This window comes from Polistes fuscatus, unplaced genomic scaffold (assembly GCF_010416935.1).
Source record: "Polistes fuscatus isolate 324 unplaced genomic scaffold, CU_Pfus_HIC Scaffold11, whole genome shotgun sequence".
Classification (NCBI taxonomy): Eukaryota; Metazoa; Arthropoda; class Insecta; order Hymenoptera; family Vespidae; genus Polistes; species Polistes fuscatus.
Window position 1 is genome coordinate 2,132,339 of NW_025113009.1, and position 12,129 is coordinate 2,144,467.

General features: G+C 33.5%; 1 protein-coding gene across 1 annotated transcript in view; it reads right to left on the reverse strand.

Annotated features, from left to right (window-relative positions):
• Positions 1-8,396: 8,396 nt before the first annotated feature.
• LOC122526498 (general transcriptional corepressor trfA-like) overlaps positions 8,397-12,129 on the reverse strand; it is a 39,899-nt gene continuing 36,166 nt past the window's right edge. Inside the window, exons 3-4 of the mRNA XM_043649930.1 lie at positions 9,888-10,746; positions 8,397-9,767 (exon numbers count right to left, since the gene is read on the reverse strand). Coding sequence (XP_043505865.1) covers positions 8,935-9,767; positions 9,888-10,746 — 1,692 coding nt within the window. The 3' untranslated portion in view covers positions 8,397-8,934. The remainder of the gene's footprint in view (positions 9,768-9,887; positions 10,747-12,129) is intronic.

Consider the following 12,129-nt stretch of genomic DNA (forward strand, 5'->3'; position numbering starts at 1 on the left):
GAAATGCAACCGTAATTTAAATACCAAGATAAATACGAAAAAAAAAAAATATATATATATATATATATGAATAGGAAGAAAATAATAATAATAATAACAAACAATTAAAAGTTTCTACTTCTTTACCAAAAGATGTCTCGTGGAGCACTGAAACAGTCTTGCGTACTACGAGTCGTCTTAACCTTAAACATGTCACTCTCCTTCGACTTCCCCTTCTCTTTTTCAACCTTTTTTCTTCCTTTACTTTTTCCTTTCCTATCTTTCTTTCTCTGCCACTTTTTCTCTCTTTCTTTCCTTCTGTATATATCACTCTCTGTTTCGCGTTTACTTCTAACTCTTTTCTTTTCTTACCAACACTAGCTTAGTCTCCAATGGTATTTCGTTTTAACTGGATGGTGTCATGAATATGTTCATCCTGTGTATGTGTAAACTTTACTCTCCCGCGAACAAAACATTTCTATTATCGTCCCCACGTAGGGCCAAGTCCGTAGGCTTTATTTATTTCTTCGCTGGTATGTACTGCCTTCTTCTCTATCGAACATTCTATTTGAATCTCATTATAAACTTTTAACAGTTAAATTTATTCGAACTATTCGAAAATTTCGATATCAAGAGTTAGAATTAATGATTATAATTTTTTTTATTTTTAATTGTTTATTGTCAAATGATGTTTTGTCACTATGACAATAAACAATAAAAATTCTAGTCCCAAAAAACGTGTAGGTATTTTTAATAGTTATAATTGGATGTTGGTTAATTACAAGTTATATTGAATTTTGTTAGATGGCAGCATTCGGTATATTCTTTTTTTACCGACAGAGTTGTGAACTCATATATTTAATACCATCTAGCGTATTTAAACAGTACGAAGTTAAGAATATCCCTTATAATAGGCAATATTCATGCAGACGTGTATGAGAAATTCTTTAGTCTAGACGTACAAAAAGTTTATTAAATTTCTTTTTTCTTTTTCAAAACCGCACGAAATAAACGTAACGAAATGTAGATAATTCTTCGCAAAAAACCAAATTGATAAAAACAACCGGGGTTTAAATTTGTCATGTATACTATAAACATAATTACGAATATAATTACAAAAGGAAAGGGGAGAACAAAACCGGAAAAGATAAAAAGAAAAAGAAAAAGAAAAAGAAAAAAAGCCTTTCTCGACACGAACGTTAAAATAGAATTTCACTGCAATTAAAGTAAACTCGGTAACTTGATCTCAATTCAAGAATAATAATAATAATAATAATAATAATAATAATCACGGTCATAAAGATTTCAATGAAGAATGGAAAGTAAAGAACAGTAAAATTGGTATTGGAAAGCGATATAATTATGTCGAATAAAAGTTAGAATTAAAAGTGATCGTTCGGTTGTCGATTCTCAGCTACCGAGCAAAGTTTTAAGAGGTGAAGCAATTAAACAGAGTAGAGAGAAATGTGATGTGGTGGTGGTGGTGGGAGGGAAGGAATAGATATAAATCGTGAGAAATGTAAGTGAAGTTTTCTTGAGGGAAATAAAAGATTGTAAAACGTTGATCCAGTTAACCGTGAGTGGAGTTGGTTCTCGTTGAAAGGATCGATGGATCGATCGACTCGATCACGAACATAGTATGCTGTACATATGTATAGACAGACTCCTGTACCTGTTTCCTTCTCTCGTTCTTCTCCCCTACGGCCTCTTACTGAACTCATATAGCCGGTACTTGCTATCAAGGCCAGTCACTCGATTACTCGCGTTTCTTATGCATCCAACGCGCATAAAATCGTACGCTCGTACTCGCGCCAAAGGCTCGGTTTACGATGATCTACGATCGACAATGTTCGATCTACCTTCGGACGTCACGTTCGAGCAAACTTCGAATAGCTGTTAATGAGATCCTTGAATTCCATTACTTTTTATTTTCACTTCATTTTCATTATAAAGAAATTCGCCGATGCCACTTTTTTATCTTTTCGTCCTTCCTTTTACGTTTTTGCCGTATCATTGTAATGTCTAATTATTTTGTGATTTCTTGTCTCACGTATCGTCATAAGTATTATGAGAAAAGATAGTAATAGATATTTAAGTATCTCATTTAAATTTATGCACATAAGTAAGAATTTCATATTTTTCTGTTTTTTTTTCTTTTTTTTTTTTAGTGATTGCAATACAGAAATATAATTAAATTTTTGTCCTATTGCAATTATTCAAAGAAATAATTATCGTTTATTTAATATAATTTAATATTTCAAAAAAAAATAATCCTAAACCATTTGGCATATTATTTATAATTTATTTTCGATATCTTATATTTGTTAACAATTAATCATCATTTTTAAAGTAAACTTTGACAATCTTCGAAGAATGTTATCACGATCGTTCGATAGCAATAGTTATGAATTTTCTGCATTAACTCGTTCTAAGTATTGTTTGCGTCTAATCTTGTCAGATAATACCGACAAGAAGAAATTAATCGAAATCGTATTAGGAAAGTGCAAAAGCAAAGAGAGCTCACTTATGAACAAACGAAAGCCGCGAGATTACTCGATGGGTCTCAACGAGGGGTCTTGGAAATAGGACGATGATCGAAAACTAGGTCGCGACCTTATGGGTGAGGGACCGTTGTTTCAAGGTCGAGCATGGTTACTATACCTACCTGCTGCATGCCGCTAACACGAAGAACGAGATGCTGAATCCAATCCCATTGTCGATATCTTTCACTTCTTATGTTCATCTCGATTCAAATATGGTTGTCAATGATGATGATTCGTTTATTTTAACAAGACAAGAAATCAATTCGTTGATTGTATTATAATATATTTTCATATATATATATTACTCATACGAGTTTACGAAGTTATCTTTCAAGTATTGATACATCGCGGAAATGAATTATCTTTCTATTCTTACATTAGTTCCGTACGAAGTCTGGTAAACACGCAAGTGACCGCGATCTGTAACGATCCGGTAAATTAGAATCGTAATCTTGTTACATTGGATACTTTTACAAGAAAACTATTAAGATAAGATGTTGGCTATCATCGAAAACAATAATTCGAAAAATAATGAAAGTAGAAAAGTCGTAATAATCATAATAGTATCATAACAGATGTAGTCATTGAATTAGATCGAACGTAAGATTTGCCAATTTAAATCGATCGATAAAAATGATTAGTAAAAAAAAGAAAGGTATAATAATTTATGGAGGAACGATGATACTTCGAATAAATAATTTCAAAGGTTCGTTTTTAATTCTTAATTTAATTATACGTTTTTCGAGAGGATTTGATCGACACGCAGGAGCAACTGATTTACATTGAGTCAAGTATCAAGTGGGCGTCGATCTAAACGTGACTAGCCACGCGTAAAGTAACATGTAAATAAACGGACTACGTTTTTATTACGATCATGCAAGCTGCTATGTTACATAAACACGGATTCCAAATATAATATACTTATACGTATGTATATGTACACGTATGCCTTCTGCAAACTTCGTTTCTCCTTTACGTGAATCTATTCGTATGAGAGAATTTAAATTTTGAAACGTTCTAATATCACATATGCAGAGTTAATCTAATTTTTATCTTTATGTACATATGTACGTCTATCTATATAGATAGATATATAAATAATTAGATATATAAGATATATAAAATAATTTATACATCTATATGTATAAATTATTTCAATGTAAATTGAAATAAGAACTGAAATGCATAACCGTAAATGGTTGAATTACAAAACTTACAATAACAAAAATATCACCCCATCTATACTTTCATTTTGATGCAAACATAACTATATACATATATACATAGGTAGTATCCGTATAGCAAATGCCTCTCTATGGACATTAGATTATTTTAGAACAATAGCCGTAACGAACTTACCTTTCACGGCTCGAGTACAATCGAACCAGCTGCGTGGATACATAATTTGCACGTTCATAATCTTTTTATATGTATACATAGCAACACCTACATAAATCTTCCTTCTTTGCAATATCTATACGATGTTCTTTTATAAGTGATCTAACTACAGGATGTCCTATTTTATTTTTATTTTTTTGCAAAATTTAACCGTCACATATTATATAATTAAAAATAGAAGAGAAATGTTCAACAAACTATTGATATGCAACAATGAGACACTGTTATTTCATTTTTATCATGAAACATTAACTGCACTGTCTTTATTAGATTTATTGCCGAATGAATTGTAATCAGAATTGGTAGGAAATATTCCATTATTATTTCGTCAACATTAATGGATCCAATTGAATGCTTGTCCAATACATTATGTGGTACCAATATACGATAATGGATAAATGACGTTTACACTCAACGATGAAAAGTCAATACAAATGAATACGCGTCAGGAATGAATGGACAGGATTTGTGACGTATTTGTTGTAATTAAGGAAAATAAAGAAGAAATTGGTAATGCAATTCTATTCCACGTTGATTCCAGTATTGCATTTCACGAATGAGAAAACGATCCTTTGTCGTTTCGTATGCTGCTAAAAAATTTTGCTAAAAACAAATTGAGATACCTTTTATGTACTATCATCGAAAAGTGTAATAAAAATTAACGATTAATTCAATTAAAAAAAGGATAGAAAGGAGAAGGAAGAAAGGGCCACGAAGAAGATGAATCAATGTCGACGAAATTCTAAGTCAATTTTAAGGCTTTCTCGGTACGGAGAACCTAGGATAATCTTTTACCGAGAGATCACGATTCCACTTATTTCCGTACTTAATCATAGTCATCAAAAAATTATTATGAAAAATGACGACAACGTGAAACACTTTGTGTACGCTACCTGCTCTTCTTTCTCGCGTTTTGTTTGTATCGCGTGTAGGGTACGTTACATGGTTGTATACATATATATATATGTATATATGTATATACAGATGCATTTGTATGTATATTTACATAGTATACAATGTGCACGTGTATATTTTCATGAAATCATCGCGCGCCTCCGCAACCTCGAGCCTCGGTTTCTTGCGAAAATCTTGCAATTAACAGCACGCGTTCTCTTTTACCATCGTGCTTCTTCATCATATTTCTTCTTTCTTATTTATTATTATTTATGTATTTGCCATGTTTTTTCTTCTTTTTCATCGTGGCGCGAAGTGTTCGAAGGAAAGGGCAACAACTTGGGAAAGAAAAGTCACTCGGTTAAAAAAAGAATTGTAACGAAGTTTAAGTAAGATAAGGAGAGTGACTGAGTAACTGTGAGTGAGTGTGTGAATGTGTGAGTGAGTGAGTGAATGAGAGAGAGAGAGAGAGACAGAGATGTAAGACTTATGCTCACTTTCTAATAATTGCTTTTACGTAACGCTCATTACTCGTCCCTTTTATTACAACAAAAGTATATAAATACAAATCCAGAAACAACGCACGACGATCGAAGAAACACGTTCATTTTGATTATTTTATCGAGAGGAGGAGATAAATACATATAAAAAAAGATGTTGTGTTTTATTATGTATATAAATATATATATATATGTGCGTGTATATATATATTTAAATATTTACATATATATATATTATTATATATGTATATATACATATATATATATGTGTGTTTGAGTGTGTGTGTGTGTTTTTAATACATTACGGAGAAATCATTTAACTATGCAACGAATTATCGATTATTACGAATCGATTGACGACTCCTCTCATAATGAATGTATTATGAATTTATTATGAAATAAAAAAAGAAACGAAAAAAATCGTTTTCCAGTCAATATTACCGTTTTAATAATTCATTGATTTATTATTAAACTAAATATTGAAATTCTATAGATCGATATACGTTCTTTTTATTCTTTTTCTTAATAGTAAATCCGATATGTGATGTTAAGAATCATTATTATTATCATCATCATCATCATTATCATTACCAGAAAAAAAAAATATGTAACAACGAATTTCTTTTTATAATGATCTAATTATCGATCATTCGTAATCACCTATCTCTTGACTAGATTTAACAAGCACGCATGAAATTCGATTTACTGTGATCGACAGGTGGGGTTATTTGATAAAAGGATAAATCATTATCGGTTTAAAGATTTCATTTAAAATGTTCCATTCGAAAGGTGGTGGTGGTTCGGGAAAAGAATCAGAAGAAACTAATTATTTTTGTCAAATTAGTTGTTAATTTTTTGACCCCCTTCTTTTTTTTTTTTTTTTGATTCTTTTAATCAGACACACGCGTGCTGCATTCGTCTTGAATCATCATGATTGTTCTTATGAATTTTCCTTCTTCCTCTTCTTCTTCTTCTTTTTTTTTTTTTTTGAAATCTTTTCATTCCCACACGAGACAGCATACAACTGGTATTTTATAATAACGATACATACATAATTGATCCTTTATGTCGGAAGGATACTAATCGCCTTCTCTCGATATTATATATAAATTATAAATTTAACAAATAACTATATACAGAAAAAAGAAAGAAAGTATAGATACAATTAAAAAAAAAAAAAAATAGAAATCAATACAATATTAGAAGACGAGAAAAAATAAGATACAAATATAAAAAAAAAGAAAAAAGAAACAAAATTTCGATCATACTCAAGTCATTCATTTCTCGATCGTACGCAACGCTAACAAAAAAAAAGGGAAGAGAGCGAAAAAATCGTTCGATTAACGAATCGAGGATTCTTTTATTCCAAATCTAATTTTTCTATCCTTTTATATTTTCTCATTTTTTATTGATTATTATTATTATTATTATCATTACTATTATTTATATTTATATTATTATATTATTATTATTATTATTATAATTATTATTAATATTAATTTTAATATATATTTTTTTGTCGTTTTAACTTTTTTTTTTCTTCTTCTTTAGATCCTCGATCCCGAACAACAGGGACAAAACTCGACGATTAGAACTTAATAAACAATTTCAATAAATAAACGCATTTTAATCGAGATCGCTAAGCGGGGAAAAATGAATGAAACGATTCGTGTTTTCCCAACTTTGCGAGCTTACAAATTCTATATGTATATATAATATATATATATATATACACAAAAAAAATCCGCTTACGAAAGAAAACTCGAATTAGAAAGGAATCAAAAAGCCGCAGCTAATTTTTCTTTCTAATTATTTCTACGTGCGAGATATTCTTTCGTTCGTTCGTACATTCGTTCATTCGTTAATTCGTTAATTCGTTTGTTTGTTTGTTTGTTTATTTGTTTGTTTTTTTTTCTTTTTTTCTTTTTTATATTCTTTTTCATTTCATTCGATAAAAGAATTCGCGTGTCGAGCGGCACGAACTATTTACGCTGTTCGAATAAGAACCGCTTCGAAAACGTGATTCGAGGGATACATCATATTTATCATCATGTATGTATAGATAGATATATATATATGTATATTTTATATATATATATATATTTATACTTATACAAAACACGGGAGGGACGAAAAAGAAAATATACAAAATAAAAAAGGAAGTACGATATATATATTACGAAATTATTCGATCGCGTTATAAAAATTCAGAGGGACGGAGAGAAATAACGTTGAAGTAGGGGAGAGAGAAACGAGAACGGAAATGATCATTTCGATTGGAAATAAGCGGAAGTCGACGTTGTCGATGTAGGAGTAACAGTAGCAACATTGATAGTAATAAAACTAATAGTAATAGTGGTAGTAGTAAAATAGCGATAGTAATGGTACATGCAAAATGCTCGGTTGTTAATCGAACGAGCGGATGTTTCTGATTTCCTACACGAAAAACGAGACTATTGTTTATCGTTATTTATTATATTTCCATCTAGAACAAAAATCTAAATAATCGTTTTTACTTACCTACGTCTCTCTACGATTTATATAGAAAAATGGCACTAAGGCGAACGAAAAGAGAAAAGAAAGGGGGGGCGGGGAGGAGGGGGAAATATATATATATAATTAAAGAAGTCAGCCGCGTAAAGGCGATCAACGTGTTATACTCGAGAGTCCTGTCCACACAGGTGTTCGACATTGCTGCAATCGCTCGGTGAACGTAAATTACCGGTTTCCCTGATTTCCCCCTCCTCCCCGCCCTCCCCCCAGCCACCTTTCCACCTCCTCCTCCTCCTCCTCCTCCTCCTCCACCTCCGCCACCACCTCTTTTCCCGTCCCTCTCTCGACGGAAATCTTAACTCGATCTCTCGTGCTCCTTACTTACTCTCCGCGTTATGTTCTCTCAGGAAGTGTTAGTTCTCTTTCTCGTTTGAAATCGAAAAAAAAAAGGAAAAAAAATTCTAGTAATAATGACAGTATTAAAGAAGCAAAAAAAAAAGGAGAAAAAAAAAAAAAGAAAAAAAATCCAATCAGTCATTTTCAAATCACATTTTTGACATTTCGAACAGATACGCGTAAATCGTTGGTAAGTATTAATCGTGAGATATATTCGAAATTGAATTTTGCACGATATGTTAGTTTGCCAATGAGATATACGCGACTCGTACGATGCGAAGAGTCATTTGAAATAATTTGAATATATAATTTAAATAACGCGCTAACACACAAATATAGATTCCGATATTTTGTATGAGAAAATTTTCCTTCTTCTTGTTATCGTTGTATTTTTTTTTTTTTTTTTTTTTTAAAGATTCGTAGTATCTAATTATCTGCTCGATTTCTATACAACGTATTTATAACGTAAGTTTATGTTAGAGTTTATCGGACGATCGTATTATGAACACGTAAGAAAACGTTAGAATCGTTGAAAGTTTCGTGAAACGAGAAACGCAATGCCAACCGAGAGAGACTTTCTCTCTCGGTTCCCTCGAAATAAAAAAAAAGATACACCGAGAGAGAAGAAGAGGAATCTCTTTTTTGTGTTTGTTCGTTAATGTTATATACGTCATATAGTCATCCCTCTTTATTTTATACTAATAATTAATTATATCGCGCGCGAATAAAAATCACTTAGCGTAATGTTTCTTTCTCGTGGACGTTCTAACGCATGGGGCGGCATCGTTGTTGCTTTTATTGGACGTCGTTGAGGTATTGTTATCCTTCCACGTCGTGTTTCTCGGAGAAGTTGTCATTAACGGTTCGTTTAATTTGCCCGAATTTTTCGTCAACGTCGAATACTTGTTGTTAGTAACGATCGTTGGCGATTGATTGCCCTGACCGGTGTCACGAACGTCACCTTCGAAAAATCGACACATTTCACGTACCGGCACCGACCTAGCACCACGATTTAAATCGTGAAGAGATCTCGCCCGTTGTTTTCCCCTAGGACTCGGTTTAGATTCCGATCTACCAAGATCCTCCGTGCTTCGAGCCAACCGACCACCCAATCTCGAGAGAGATTCGAACAAAGTAAGTTTTTCGCGAACTGGTACATAATGATCGACCCTCTGACACCTCTCCAACAATCTGGCAACGTCCTCCTCGCAAGGTGGTTCCTTTAATATCGACAAAGCCATTGTCGTAGCAGATCTAGGCAAACTCATGCAACCGTCGATCAACGATGCAGTACTCGGAGTAACGGATCTAATCGTTCTTTCATTTCCTAAAGACAACTGACGTGGTACAGGTATTCTCGAGGATATCGCAGCCAATCGTTCCTTTCGTTCTTGCAAACTCTCAACGTTGTTACTACTCGTCGTTACTTCTTGAGCCTGCTGAGATTGACCCTTCTCTCGAAAAATTCGCCTCTCTCTAGTTCGACTCCTTCGTTCGTTATTCGCATCTGTCCTTAAGATACCATTGGTAATTGTGCCGTTACTGCACCGCGTTGGATCGTTTCCTGCAATACCATTACTATTATTATTGTTGTTATTATTATTATTATTATTATTATTATTATTATTAGTATTATTATTATTAGTATTATTATTATTATTATTACTGTCGTTATTCTTATTACCGTCGACGGTTCTATCGGTCTCTTCGAATCTAACAGTAAATGGTTCAACCGGTTTGATAGGCGGTAATCTATCGTTCTCATTTCGAATTATTTCGGCCGACTCCGTCGTAACATTATTCGACGATTCTTTTTTCGGTGATCGTCGAGTAAGATGATGATCGTCGTTTTCATTGACGGAATAATATTTGCTTCTAGGCCCGTAGATTTTGGGAAGTTCGTTGTTGTTGTTGTTTTTGTTGTTGTTGTTATTTTCTTCGGCTCTTGCTTTACGTCTCCTAGCATCTTCTTCTAAAACACGACGACTTCTCGCTTCGTTTTCTCGTCTACGGGTTTCCTTGTACCTTTGTATCCTTTGTTCTTTGGTCTCGGGTTCCGACAAGGAAACCGTAGAATCGACGGAATCTACGCTAGATCGACATATTCCGACACCCCATGGAAGACTATCGTCACTACCCTCGCTACTTTCGCTACAACCCCACGTTCTCGAGACCGTTTGATCCTTCGTTGATATTATTGCTGGTATACTACGAAATTCACCTAAATTGTCCTCGTCGCTTGAGTTACTGCTCGACCAACCACGTAACTCGCTTCTCGCTCTTCTTCTAGATTCCTCTAATATACTCGTCGAATTTTTCGAATTTCCATCATCTATCGACGATTCGATTGGCCAACAACGAAACTCACTTCGTGAACGTCTCCTAGATTCTGCCAGACTCTCCGGAAACGGTGCCGGACTTCTCGGACAGATTGTCAGGATCTCTAAAAAGTTTAGACATCTTCGAGCACGAAACGGAGTCTGCCTTACCAGTTCTGTTGCTATCGCTTTCACCCAAGACCAGTATATCGGTTCTGTGTCGGCCTAAGGGAAAACAACAAAAAAAACAACAAGAAAAATCAGATAAATTATTATTAATATTAATATTATTACTATTAACATATATTCAAAGATACAGCGATTTCCTTTTTTTCTTTTTTTTTTTTTTCCAACAGATAATTTTATAAATATTTACGTGTACCCATTTTTATTTTTCATTCGAATAAATATACCAGCTTCTGATCTTTTTTCTATGTTTGACTGACTTTTAATTAAGAAAAAAAAAAGAAAAAATAATAATTAAGCACGCAAATGTTGTTGATAAGAAATTATCGTCGATAGGGAGCAAGAAATGAAAAGATACGAGAAGAGAGTTGTGGCCAGATAAGAGGAGAGGAGAGTATTCGTGCAAAACGAAGGAAGAATCACGACACACGATTTCGCCGCTCGACGATTCGAAAGTCGTCGGCTTGGTTGGTTGCTTGGTTGGTTGGTTGGTTGGTTGGTTGGTTGCTTGCTTGCTTGCTTGCTAACACACAAACGACATCCTAGAATTTACTTGGGAATTTAAACTTCTCTTGACTTCCTAGACGAAAGATATAACTTAACATTAGTTAAATTACCTTTGCATTCACGTAAAGAAAAAGAAAGAAAGAAAAAAAGAGGTAAAAAGATACAAAGAAAAAAAAGGAAAAAAAAAAATAAATGAAGAAGAAAAAATATTCAAAGACAAACGATAAAGAACGGATGTGACATTTCGACCTTGCGAACGTACGAACGACCTCCGATTATTAAACCTCTCGTTTTGTTGGCTTGACCTACCGGAAATGATGCGTCAAGAAAAGAATGATACTCTACGAATATAACGATATGATCGTTATCTCGTAAGAGAAGATCCACCATTTTGTTTTGTTGTTACCTTCGCAGGCTATTAACAGGATAACGTTGTAAAGGAAAAAAAAAATAAAAAAAAACAGAAAAAAAAAAAAAAGAAAAATTAAATTCGCAAAGGATCCGAGAGAATCTCGTTGAAGTTGGTGCCAGTCATCGTTGTCGGCTAACATAAGATCGTCTATCTGTCTGTCTGTCCGTCTGTCTACGTCCTTGGATCGACTAAAGGAAAACGAAGTAAGAAGTAAGGATCTCCTTAGGCGGTGAACGAAGATGGTGGGACTCCTTGACAATGGTGGGTCATGGGAGAGTGGCGAGTTTTACTCCCACGCGTCCGTTTACCACTATCCAGATCAGCTACAAACCGATTTCGACCTTGCCTACTGACCTTATTTAAATCCTTTCAATATTCGCATGCTTCAACTTACGTCACGCGATTCCTAATAATCCTTACACCTACTCTTTAAATTTATCCTCGTTTCTAATTATTTTTTCTTCTCTTTTTTCATCTCTTTTCTGTCCTTCTACTATCTTACC